At 37.2% G+C, this 13,208-nt stretch overlaps 1 protein-coding gene across 2 annotated transcripts in view; it reads left to right on the top strand.

The window, feature by feature from the left end:
• Positions 1 to 13,208, top strand: part of USH1C (USH1 protein network component harmonin) — a 3,114,702-nt gene that overhangs the window by 3,029,846 nt on the left and 71,648 nt on the right. For both annotated transcript variants that reach the window (XM_044082874.1, XM_044082873.1), the window contains one exon: positions 2,724 to 2,833. In XM_044082874.1, the coding sequence (XP_043938809.1) occupies positions 2,724 to 2,833 (110 nt within the window). The remainder of the gene's footprint in view (positions 1 to 2,723; positions 2,834 to 13,208) is intronic.

Genomic DNA, 13,208 nt, shown 5'->3' with positions numbered 1-13,208 from the left:
TTTTTTTCTGGACCTAGACAAGGTCATCCTGTCTCAAAAGTTACATTGGCTTCATGGTTGAGAAATTGTATTTCAATGTCACCTTGCCTCACAGAGTGAAAGCACATTCTACAAGGTCTATGGCAACTTCAGCAGCTTTCTATGCTAAGGCTTCCCTCAATGATATTTGCTCAGCTGCGACTTGGGCCAAACCTCATACCTTTATTCTTCATTACAAATTGGACTTGGCCTTCAGAGGTAGAGGTTCTTTTGGCTCCATGGTGCTCAGGAATGTCCTTCCATGAGGGCCACCCAGGGATACAAGTAGCTGGGGACTTTGTCCCATCAGTAAGGAATAAACGAAGATTAACATCATCAGATAAAGAAGTTATGTCTTACCATAATGTTCCATCTGTGTTGTTGATCTTCGTTCATTCATTACTTCCCACCCTCTGTCCCCCTCCGGAGGTTCCTGGTTGATCTTGCATGCTACTTTATTGTAGGTCTGTTATGACCAGAGATAGCCTCTACTTTTGTCTTATCAAATTGAAAACTCGATCTGAGGTAACAGGGAGCAGAGCATTCTGGGTAGGACCTTGGCTCGAGAGTTTTTGGCTGACGTGAGCGTGATATTTTGCTGGCTCGGTTCCGAGGATGGAACTGATAACCTATCAGTAATGAATGAACAAAGATCAACAACACAGATGGAACGTTATGGTAAGACATAACTTCTTTTTTTCACAGAGCCATCAATGAGTTTTTGCAAGAATTAGTAGTGTATGAATAGCTTACCCAAACATTACAGTTTTAGAATTAGCTGACATTGCAATTTTTCTTTTTCTGTTTTTTTTTTTTTTTTATGCTATGGTTCTAAGTAACAATTAATCTTGAAGTCAGAATGAATTCACAGCAATCACATTTTCCTACACATTCTTGCCAAAAGTCCGAGATTGTCTGGTAAAGTGTGAAAGACACAATATATACTTTAGTTCCATGACTGTTTCTTTGATATTGTATTATTCACTCCATTCATTGTTGTGCTTCTCTCTAATTCTTTCTTTATAATCAATGTGTTAGCTCACAGTGACACCCTCTCCTCTCCTCTTCTGTACTCTTCACTTCTCTCTTTTGTTTCAAAAGAAAGAAAATATTATAGTAAGAGAAGGAAAGATCACATATCATCATCACTGAGCTATGCTCAAAAGAAAAGGGCACCCGAGTTGCAAAGTATAGATGCACAGCTGATATGTCAAAATAAAATGCAATTAGAAGAAAAATATGTAACCTTACCAAATAGGTCATAAAGATGTTGTGGCAATCCCCCTCCCCCCAACAATTGCTTAAAAAGTCAGCCCTTTTCAAGTAAAGCGACAATGAGCTACAGGACTGAAATATGCTTCAAGTCTCCTCTGCTTTCATCATTACACCTCCTGCATATGGAAGACATAGCACAAAACTTTTGAGAAATATGTGAAGGGGTAAGAAAAATACAAAGAAGAATTGTATAAAGTCTCCAGCCTTAGAACACAGGCAGATGCCTTAAAAGCATCCATCATTTTTCACCTCATGTTCAAAAAGAAGACTTTACAAATGTCAGTGGGCAGAGACCTTCAATAGATTTAGTTAAGACACCATTAACTGCTCTACGGTGTTGACAAGAAAACATTGGTTAAAATAGAATGGAGGGTAAGTACACACAAGAAATAGGCTTTCTGTTCATGAAAAGAAATTACAGTTGGCTGTGTGAGTTTGAGTTTTCATATGTACTAGCTTTTTAGACCACAATATATTGTATGTTGTAGATTAGGATTCTTTGATGCTCACAGCTCATTTTTGACTGAAATCAGAGCTTTTTTCCAGCTGAGACGCATTGTCTACTAACAATCTAGTAAATAAACTTGTATTTTTTGACGCTGAGGGCAGCAGTATAGCAACAATATGCTGATTATTTTCAGGTAAATTATGTGGTACAGTACTGTACACATTCAGTCTCCCAGGTGGGTTTTGAGTTGCAACTGCTTCAGGGATATAAAATACATAGCTTTCTGTCTCTACATGTAAGGGTACTGTGGTCCATTTATTTTTGCTTTTATGTTATTGCAGTTATGCTAAATTTGTTTTGTTTGTTTTGTTTTCTCATTGCCTTAAGACTGTCTTAGTGTATCAGAACTGCGCTGAAAATAGTCATGATTGTCCTAATATATCAGGTCTGTTGATGCAAATAGCCTTCCTTGTGCTTTGCTTTATAATTCTTTGGTGTTCCACTCACTTGGTTTAATTACAGGGCAAATTTCAGTTGCATTTGATGTTAAGTACGCCATTGCCTATATGCTTGTAATGCTGATAAAAGACCTTTAGGTGTCCATGAGTTACTGGAAGACCAAATTACAGCAAAAGACCAGCAGGGGCAGTCTTTGCATATGCAGTATGGAGTGATGCTAATCCTAACATGACGAATCAGTGTCATTCTACATGATTCATTGTCATTTTACTTCTCACCTTTTACTTTGGACTTGCTGGCCAGTGGTATTCTGACTTCATAATCAGATGAGCAGAGTAACATCTCCGTCTATATTAAGTAAATGTCTGAACTTATAATAGGCTGTGAGTCTGGAATTATTTGCTACATTGATGAGCAGTGTGCTGGTCAAACACCTGTAAACCATATCTGTTAAGTGTGCTTGTTAGTTTTTAACTAGTTGTTACTGTACATTTAATTGAAACTGCATTGTTTCACATTTTAGGTGGAATTGTTAAAGGGGATGAAGTTTTGGCTGTGAATGGGAAAATTCTCACTGATGCTACTTTACCTGAGGCTCAAACAACCCTGGCCAAAGCCTGGAATAGTGGTGGAGTAAGACCTGATTTATTACACTTTTGCATATCATATTTCCTCTGCATGTGAAAAATTGCAAATTGATGGCTACTCATTCTTAGTCATTATTAGTGCTTTTTGCAACACATTAGTACATATCATAAGTAAACAAAAGGTCTTGCATAAGCAGGTGGTTTCTGTAGCACTGAGCTGATACATGTAATCTAGGATTCCCAGGTATGAGTCACTGACATACAGGTCCCAGAAAGCTGAAATTTCCTTGTTTATGAGATGAAAGTCAAGAGTTACACCTGTAATTTTAAGTGGAATTTCTGGGCTTTAATGTGGTTATAACAATGAAACCAGTAAACCAGAACGGACAGACTTCCACCAGGCCAAATCAGACAATGAAAATTAGCGCTTTCATTCACTTTATTAACGTGAACTTCTTCAGAAAAAACAGTAAATAACACACCCCTTCCTTTTTATACTATTTCACTGTGACATACCAGGAAATGATGTAACAATTCAGCTAATATGAATAAATAAACATATTTGACAGATTGCAGAAAATAAAAAACTCATATGTGTCTAAAATTACATCTACACATAAAAAATACTTTCTTTAAACATTAAATGGTGTTTCTGTATAACAGAAAAAACTTTAAATTAATAACTTCATTTAGTCCCGGTGTTTCATCTGCCCCAAACACCAATTGCCAAAGTGCCTCTTTGCACTCCAAGATGTTATTTAAATCCCCAGCTAATAAAGCTTTATCCACACTATCTAGAACAAAAAATTCAAATTTCTTAAAGTTGGAACAGGAAAGTGCGTGTCTAGCCATTGAATTATTCTTATCTTTTTTCTTTATGGCCAATGTATGTTCGTAAATCCTACGTTTTAAACTTCTCTTAGTTTTTCCTATATAATAATTTTTACATGCGACACAAGTGGCCATATAAACCACTAGTTCACTGTTACAATTATAATACTTTTTGGCCCAAAACGTTTGCTTCAGATGTTCTACCATAGCAAAAGAGGAATTACTGATGTATCTGCATTGTTTACAGTTCATGCAACTAAAAGTTCCCTTCTTGCTAGAACAAACTCTAGCAATAATATTGTCCTTTCCTTTAACTGATTCCAACATGTACTTAATATTTGTAGTTTTCTTAAATGTAAATTTAGGTGTATGTCCTATAATGGAAGCTAATTCCTTGTTGCCAAGGATAATTCTCCAATTGTTTTCAATAATGGATTTGATACACCACATCTCTCTAACTATCGGTATAGGGAATGCAGTGTAAAATTCTTGTTTGTGGATTTCAGTACTCATTCTACAAACAGACGGTACACCTACTGCTAAATCTTTAGAATGTAAGATTGGTTTGGCCACCCCTTTTCTCAAAAATCGAACTTCATCTTCTATTCTTTCCAAGAAACCTTGATCATAACCCCTATTCAGGAACAAAGATCTTAAAAATAATAATTCTTTTCCAAAGATCTCTCCGTCTGAGGTAAGTCTACTTAATCTTATCACTTGACCCTTGATAACTCCCCTTTTCATATGAAATTGATGCATACTATCCTTATGTAAGTACTGGTTAGCAAAATATGGTTTCCTATATATTTTCCTCTTAATACTTCCTATAACATCATCCATACTAAGGGTCAAATCCAAAAATGAATGTCTTTCCCAAATCCCCCGATTTTGAAGGACAAAAAACTAGTTGTGTGATTCAGATTTGTAACTAATTCCACAAAATCTGAACAATTACCCCTCCATAGGAAAAACAAATCATCCTTATATCTATAATACAAACCCACCTTGTTGAAACTTGCATTAGATTTCAAAAACTTCTTTTCCCAATTTGCCATGACTATATTGGCAAAAGCCGGAGCAACTCTTGTCCCCATGGCTACTCCTGAGATTTGTTTATACAAGGTGTTATTGAATTTGAAAAAATTATTATCCAAAACTAGTTCCATTAGACCACATAACATATTGATCTTCTCCCCTGAAAATTCAGTGTTTCCAGTCAAATACTCTCTCATATATTCAACACCTTGTTCCTGATTGATAGAGGTGTGCAAACTTTTTACATCAAGTGTACCAAAATACAAATCCTCACTATGACTTCCATAATCCCTCAAAATTTCAAGTAAATGCCATGAATCCCTTATATAAAATTCAGCGTTCTGGACCACTGGATTCAACATACTATCTAGCCAAATAGAGATATTTTCAGTCTTTGATTGTTTCGCTGAAATAATTGGCCTAAAAGGTGGATTTTTTTCATTATTTTGGATTTTAGGAATACCAAAAAACATTGCTAATTTAGGATGCTCCACCAACAAAAAATCACACTCTGTTCTATTTAATTCTCCTTCGCAGGATATATCAAATAGAATGGTGTCTAATTTCTTAAATCTTTGACCTATATATTCATAGGTCACTTTTTTGTATATACTTTGGTCATGTAACATTTCATTTATTGATTTTGAATAATCAATGGTATTCATAATTACTATCTTGCCCCCTTTATCTGCCTTCATTCTTCTGATGTTGGGATTTGTTGTCAATGATTTTAATGCCAAACGTTCTTCATTAGTTAAATTATTTTCTATTTGAGAATTTTTTATGCTTCTAAACTCTCTCTCACAAATTTTTTTAAAAAACTTGTGAAGTGTTAAGCAAAGATGGATTAAAGGTACTTGGTCTACAAGGTGTTGGTGTGTGTGTCTGATCTTTAACCACAATATCCTGCATATAATATACATTAAATTTAATTTTCTTAAAAACAGCCTAAAATCTACAAGTAATTTACCAACATTCATCCCACTTGTTGGAATGAACGAAAAACCTTTCCTTAAAACATTTTCAGCCATTAAAGGAAGGGGTATGTCAGACAAATTCAAAATACCAACATCATAAGTACTAGTAGTAGTAGTAGTTGCAACTACCACTTCCGTTTGTTCTTCCCTTTGCCCTTCCCTTTGTATTGGGTCAAATTGTACCACTTTGTAGTCCGTTTGTTCAAAGACTGCACTTTTTGAAAAGGGGCATTATTCTGCTCAACTGGTGAGCTCACCACATCAGCATAACTAGTACCAGGGACTGTTGTTGTGTCTTTTGGATCAGTGGAAGAACTACCTGTAACAACAACTGAAGCAATTTCTTTGTTTCCAGTACTTCTTGATACAGCTTCTCCATTAGTTAATCTCCCTGGTTCAACTATTTTGTCCTGAACTTCATTGTCCTTATTTCTCTTTGTGTCCGTGTTTGTCAAGACAGAACTGTCAGACACAATATATGCTTGGTTAGTGTGATAAGAAACAATGTCCCTTCTCAACTCAGACTGTTTTCTTGAAATAATGGTTACCTTGTGTCGATCAGCCTTTGCCTCCACACCATTATACAGTTCAATGAAATTTTGAAAACTTGAATACTTTTTAATAGAAACATCTAGAGCTTTTATACTCTCTTATTTTACAAATTTCATTTTGATAATACTCCACCAAAATCCGCATCATAGCCAGTCCAGTCTCATTATATAAGTCTATTAACTTTTTACTTAAAATATCCCCCAGTATCAAACAGTTAGGAAACTTAGCTGTCCTTAGCCCTCATGGAACTATTTTGCGTGAAATGCATTCATTCAAATACTGTATTTCCAAACTCAAACTCACGTGTTTTAAAACCAGTCTTTCCATGTTGAAAATACTTTTTTTGCATAAAACAATGTCATTAGGCTACCTACTTACTGTGTCATTGACGGTCACCTCTACCACGTTGGCAAAAGGATTTTCGTTCTCTTTACACACACAATTCCAAACGTTACCCTCCAAGTAACGCTCCCGCTCGTTCTCTTCACCATTTCGGTTCAAAACTGTCTCACCACTTCTGGCATCCACGTCTCGACGTACAGTGTCATCATTTCTGATATTTAAAGTGCCCACAGCACATTCTTTATAATGTAGAGGTGCTTGACACTGTAAGCAGTCTGACTATCTTCGTAATGGTGTCCACCAGTTCTTGTTTAAAATTAGTTGAACGTAGAACGGTGACACCACTATCAACAATGGGATAAGTAGATAAATTTAACAAAGTCTCTTGTGAAGAATCTTCTGAAGCCATAGGTAGCTGTTCCGTGCTGGACAAACACTAACAACCACACAGACTGAAAACTTCGATATAACAATGAAACCAATAAACCAGAATGGACAAACTTCCACCAGGCCAAATCAGACAATGGAAATTAGCACTTTCATTCACTTTATTAACGTGAACTTCTTCAGAAAAAACAGTAAATAACACACCCCTTCCTTTTATACTATTTCACTGTGACATACCAGGAAATGATGTAACAATTCAGCTAATATGAATAAATAAACGTATTTGACAGATTGCAGAAAATAAAAAACTCATATGTGTCTAAAATTACATCTACACATAAAAAATACTTTCTTTAAACATTAAATGGTGTTTCTGTATAACAGAAAATACTTTAAATTAATAACTTCATTTAGTCCTGGTGTTTCATCTGCCCCAAACACCAGTTGCCAAAGTGCCACTTTGCACTCCAAGATGTTATTTAAATCCCCATCTAATAAAGCTTTATCCACACTATCTAGAACAAAAAATTCAAATTTCTTAAAGTTGGAACAGGAAAGTGTGTGTCTAGCCATTGAATTATTCTTATCTTTTTTCTCTATGGCCAATGTATGTTCGTAAATCCTACGTTTTAAACTTCTCTTAGTTTTTCCTATATAATAATTTTTACACGTGACACAAGTGGCCATATAAACCACTAGTTCACTGTTACAATTATAACGCTTTTTGGCCCAAAACGTTTGCTTCAGATGTTCTACCATAGCAAAAGAGGAATTACTGATGTATCTACATTGTTTACAGTTCATACAACTAAAAGTTCCCTTCTTGCTAGAACAAACTCTATCAATATTATTGTCCTTTCCTTTAACGGATTCCAACATATACTTAATATTTGTAGTTTTCTAAATGTAAATTTAAGTGTATGTCCTATAATGGAAGCTAATTCCTTGTTGCCAAGGATAATTCTCCAATTGTTTTCAATAAAGGATTTGATGCACCATATCTCTGTAACTATCAATGTTCATCGTGTTATACTGCTGCAGTCATCACACTTGGGTTATCCTGCTGTCAGGCGGTCCCGCAGTCGGCCGAATCCCAAAGTCTTGGTCCGGCATCGGTTGTCGTCGCTTCTTCCATGATGTCAGTGTGACAGGGGGATAAAAGAGGCAGCCAACGCCATTTTCTTCAGTCTTTCTTGCCGCGCGGTGCCCGAAGCAGAAGCAGTTCGCAAGTGCCAGTCGGCTAGCTCCTGAGATTTTCGAATCGAATTTCAGCCAGAAGTCTTCTCTAAAGCTAAGTACCCCGTTGGGGAAACTTTTCTTGCCTCAGACCGATTTCAGACAAAGTTAATAATTGCATTTCTTGTGGAAGCAAATACCTCATAAGGATTTTCATTCTTATTGTATTCCTTGCCTAGACCCAGACCACGACGTCTCTGGTTGTCGGTTTTCTGCTAGGTTCAACAAACGTACAATCAAGCGTCGGGCAGATTTCGCCCGACATTATTTTGGCAGAAAATTTAATTATAGCATTTCATCGGAACAACCGACATCAGCAATGATTAAAAAACGCAAGGATAAGGACAGACAACCAAGGCCAAGACCAGATACCGAGGCCTCAGCAAGGCCTACCGCCGGTTCTCCGGTTTTCAGCGAGGCACCTACGCAGCCCCTGGCTACCGCTGATTTAGAAATTCTGACGGCCTCCCAGACCGAATCAGCTGAGCCATCTCACCCCTCGGACGCCAACCCTGATGGTGATCCGGAGATTTTGGACAGGCCTTCGGTTTCTGAAGGTGTCTTCAAACCGACAACTATCTCTATTAAGTCTTATGCTAAACTTAAAACCCCCTTAAAAGTTAGGAAACTGGGTCCACAGTTCCCCCCACAGGCCCCTATGCCTAAAAAACAGATGCTTAAGATGGCTGAGGATTTAATTACCCTTATCAGGGGTTCACAACCCCCTCCTGACAAAAGGCCTAGACTGGAGGAAGATTATCCTTCCTCCGACCAAGCATCCATTTCCTCAGCTAACTCTGAGGGCCAGGATTATTCCTTCCCTCCTTATGAAGACTCAGATGCTGAAGAGTCCATTCCCTCTGTCTCCCCCCCGAAGACTACTCTTTTGGGGAAACTTTACACACCATGAGGGAACACTTCCACTGGGAAGGACTGCTGCATTAACATCTGACTTTACCCATGAGACCATTTTTCATGTTGAGGCTCCTGCAGGGGGTAAACTTCAGCAGTAGAGTGGTCTGTGAATCAGAAAAGCTTAGTTAGATGCAGAAGCCTTCTGAGCTAAGGCTTCAGCATCAGGAAAAAGCCTTTCTGAATCCTAAACAAGGTATTTTTCTTTTTACCTGGTAACATTCCTCTTCCTGTGTTTCTTTAATGTCATCTCCACAAAGTTTTCATGTTTTGGTTTGCTTTATTGTCTGTTTGTTTTTGTTGCTTGTTCTGTTCTCTTCTTTCCATCTATATGTACATTTCCTACTTGTCATATTCATGTACTCTGCTAGTCTTTATTTTTTTTCTTTTCTGTTCCAGAGAGAGATATCCCTTCATATTTCATTCGGATCATAGCAGCTGACATGGATTTAGATCACTAAAATAGAGAGCAAAACCAAATTTCACTTTGTACCCTTCTCAGAATTGCACTGCTGATATGTTTGAGAAGATATATGCATCCTGCCAGGATACAACTTAACCCCCCCCCCCCCATCCTTTTACTCAGTGTCTACCTTTCATTTTTATGGCTCTCGTGACCTTTGTTTCTCATAGTTAGAAGTCATATCAGTCATTTCAACACCTAATGTTTCCATTTGCAGCTAAATCCTGTGTAAATACAGTATGTATATTTCAATAGCTATTTGATTTGTAACTATATTTGCATATAATCTCTCTCAAGTTTCAGTGTTATTTCCTGCTTACTTTGTACATGATTTCTCTGCCTTATGTAACTGCTTTGTTTTGTTTAATGTTTACCAGCCATTTATTTTTCTTATTGTATTGTTAATCTCAAATGTACATTTAGAATTTGTTTGTATTACACTGGAGCTTTTCTCCTCAGGTTTCCACGGAAAATGGGCTTCTGGCTCAGTTAGACCAACCCGGCTTACAAATGTCAAATAAATACATTTTTTTCTAAATGTTTTTTTTTTAGTAAAGATGGAACCTTATTTTGTGCCTTTAGACAAAATCAGGAGAAAGTTTCTGTAAATACTTTATGTGGTTTAATGTCTTATAAACAGGGATGGATTGTTTTAACTCTTGTCATCTTAGTAATCAGATTTCCTTGCTGTCAGGTGTCCATTTTCCCACATTCCTGCATTGTGATGTTCCCCACATAAAAAAAATCTTTGGAAGTGTTAATTATCAGTAGCTACATATTATTTTTGGGTCTTGGGTGGCAAGATTCTTGTATCAGTTGGTCAAAAGATATGGTCGCAAAGCATTTTCCCCCTTTGTTCCTGATGCCCATTTTCCCCTGTGTATTTAGGTTGCCACATGCATTGTTTTTTTATGTGCTGGGAATACTATATTCTAACTCTATATACTAACTCTGTCTCTCCAGAGTATTTACTCACCATGTCTAAGTACACTAGGCATTTTTTTTCCTTTTCTTACATACTCACTAATATTTTTCAATTTTTCTGATCTCATAAATTACTAACCATCTGCTTTCTCTAACTTTACTTTTTTAGCCCTCTTCAATTACATTTGTTATTTTCTGCATGATTATAGTGTGTTTTTTATTATTATTATTTAGTGTGAGCTTTTAATATTATTATTACCACTTAGATGAATAGTTTTTAGTAGTATGTTAGCGGAGTTTTTCTCCTCGGGCCTCCACTGAAAATGGACATGTATCCAGCTGGACTAGCCCGGTCAACAAATGTAAAATAAAATAAATAAATAAATAAAATACTTCCATACTATCTCCTGTGATCTATACTTTTTTTACACATTTTTGGCTCACCACAGCTGACCACCAGCTACTCTCAGTGCCTGCCCTTGTCCAATGGGTCTATTGAACACAACTTGTCTCCTATAGACTAATCCTGACCCATGTTTGAGAACAGTGAAGTGAATGATGCATGTGAGACAGTATTATACTGCTCTTGAAGAGTATTTTCACCCTATATGTTCAACCAACAGCCTGCCTGGCAACATGTTATGGATGAGCATCAGTACCACTCCACCCCTCACTTCTGCAAAGGGCTACCATCAGCAGGACTACCCTGCTGTCCCACAGGCAGCACGTGAGCTATTGTTTCATCAGACACCAACAGGTAGATCAAACGAGTGAATGTACCCTTAGCAATCACCCCATCTCCGACTATTAAGAGCCTGAGTCAGTAAACAAACCTGGATCTCCTGGGTTGCAGTCTGGGCTTTATCCCTCTATGCCAGCAGCATATGCTGCTTTCTGTGAAGTATATTTCACAGACTCCCTGACTAGCCTACTGATATCTTCTGCAGTCAAGTTGGTGTGGAGGAACCTTCCAGGTTCTGGTCCATGATTTCTTGTAAGGGTATGCACTGCATTTATCTTCTTCCCCTTATCCCACCTTGTCACACAGGTAATGCAGTGAATGCTTCATTGTACTACCTCCACCCAAAAAAAAAAATAGAAAATGCATGTGTCAGTGGGCTGATTATAAATGCAGTTTTGCCTCATCTTTGCATGTACAAGTATGTGTGTGTGCATGTTGGTGTGCTTTTATGTATTAGGGTTACCACCTGTCCCACTTTGCGAGGGACAGTCCCCTCTTTGGGCAGTTGTGTCCTGACAAAAAATTGTAAAAATGGCAAATGTCCTGAGATTTTAGGACAAAATAATTTCCTATATTTTATGTAATAGTTGCATAAAACAGTTATTCTGTATCTAAAATACCTAAATGTTATAAGAAACAGAATAAGCAACTAAAATGCTACAAGAATAAGCTTTTATTTAGGCAAAAAAGTTAAGTTCTATCCTTTGTACTGACCGTGGGTATGTGTTGGCCTGTAAAATCTGATGTCTGTACCAAAAATGTCCCACTTTGGCCATTTGAAAAGGTGGCAACCCTATTATGTATTTAAGCTGCTGAGCTCTATTACATATTTGAATCATATGTGCCTGTTTTTTGCTGCAAATTAAATTATCACAGTTTTGGCTGGTGAGCAGTAGCTAAGATGTTACATTTAAATTACTGGTTTGTTCTTTCTCTCCATTTATCTTATTCTGTGACTTAGTGACACTTGTTTTTAAGAATCTGCTGGATAATTGATACTGCTTACTGGATAAGTTAAGTATGTGTACTGAAAGGTAGTGAGCTGTGTAACATTTAGATGATCAGGATATGCTTAGTAAACAGCACAGACATTATGGATATGCTGCCAGCCACCATGAGGTCTTTGACTGTCTTTGAGAAAGACATTTACCACAAGATATGACGTGTCCTGTAGCTGGGCATAAGCATATTTAAAAATGTATACCTCCATGTATTACATTCTTCCTTTTTAATTATAAAATTTGCATGATTTATGATATTTCCATGGAGAAGAGTGCATTAGTTAAAATAGTCATTTTTAAAATTATCTTCATACTGACACTAAAAATGCAATGGACTTTACACCTCAGATTTATATCAATTTTTCACATTCAGTAGAGATTTCAATAAATGTCCTTTATCTGTTGTATTGTGATAACTCACAAACTGGCCATGCCCCTCTAGTTTCTTCACTGGTCTTCAAAATGCAGAATATGTAATAACACTGTTCTGACAAGATTTTTTTATCTTCCTTTTGGGATATCTCTTATTGCTCCACAGCTTTTCTTGGAACTGCATCTAGAAGAGCCTGCAACTACTGGTTGTTACACTCTCAATCTGTTTTCTTTCATCAATTTTAGCTTGTGACAGTTCTGGTTGTATGTATGCAAATTTTAGGCTAACTCTTCCCCCATCCCAGGAAACAACATGGGCTCTATAGGACCTTGGTTCAGCTACTTGACTACTTCAGCTTTGGGTTGCAAACTTGACCATGTTTTTTAATTCATATTTAATTTCTATCTTCTTTTCTTTCTGATCAGCAAGAGGGAGACTTCAGATGTGAAGTTGTTCTATCTCGCCATTCATTCTTTACTGATGGGTTCGGAGCCGATCCTCGGCTTCAACTCGGACAACAGCAAAAGCACAAGGTCTTCAACCAGCTTGAGGCCAACTCCATATCCCATGATGCACCATGATCTTCCCCCAGATCTCGTTTGCTGCTGCAACTTGATCGAACGTTCACCAGCTCTGGCCAGTGAAT

The sequence above is a fragment of the Protopterus annectens genome, chromosome 9.part0, assembly GCF_019279795.1.
Source record: "Protopterus annectens isolate FY-2018-M chromosome 9.part0, PAN1.0, whole genome shotgun sequence".
NCBI classification, from domain to species: domain Eukaryota; kingdom Metazoa; phylum Chordata; order Ceratodontiformes; family Protopteridae; genus Protopterus; species Protopterus annectens.
This window is presented reverse-complemented; position numbering and strand designations above follow the sequence as displayed.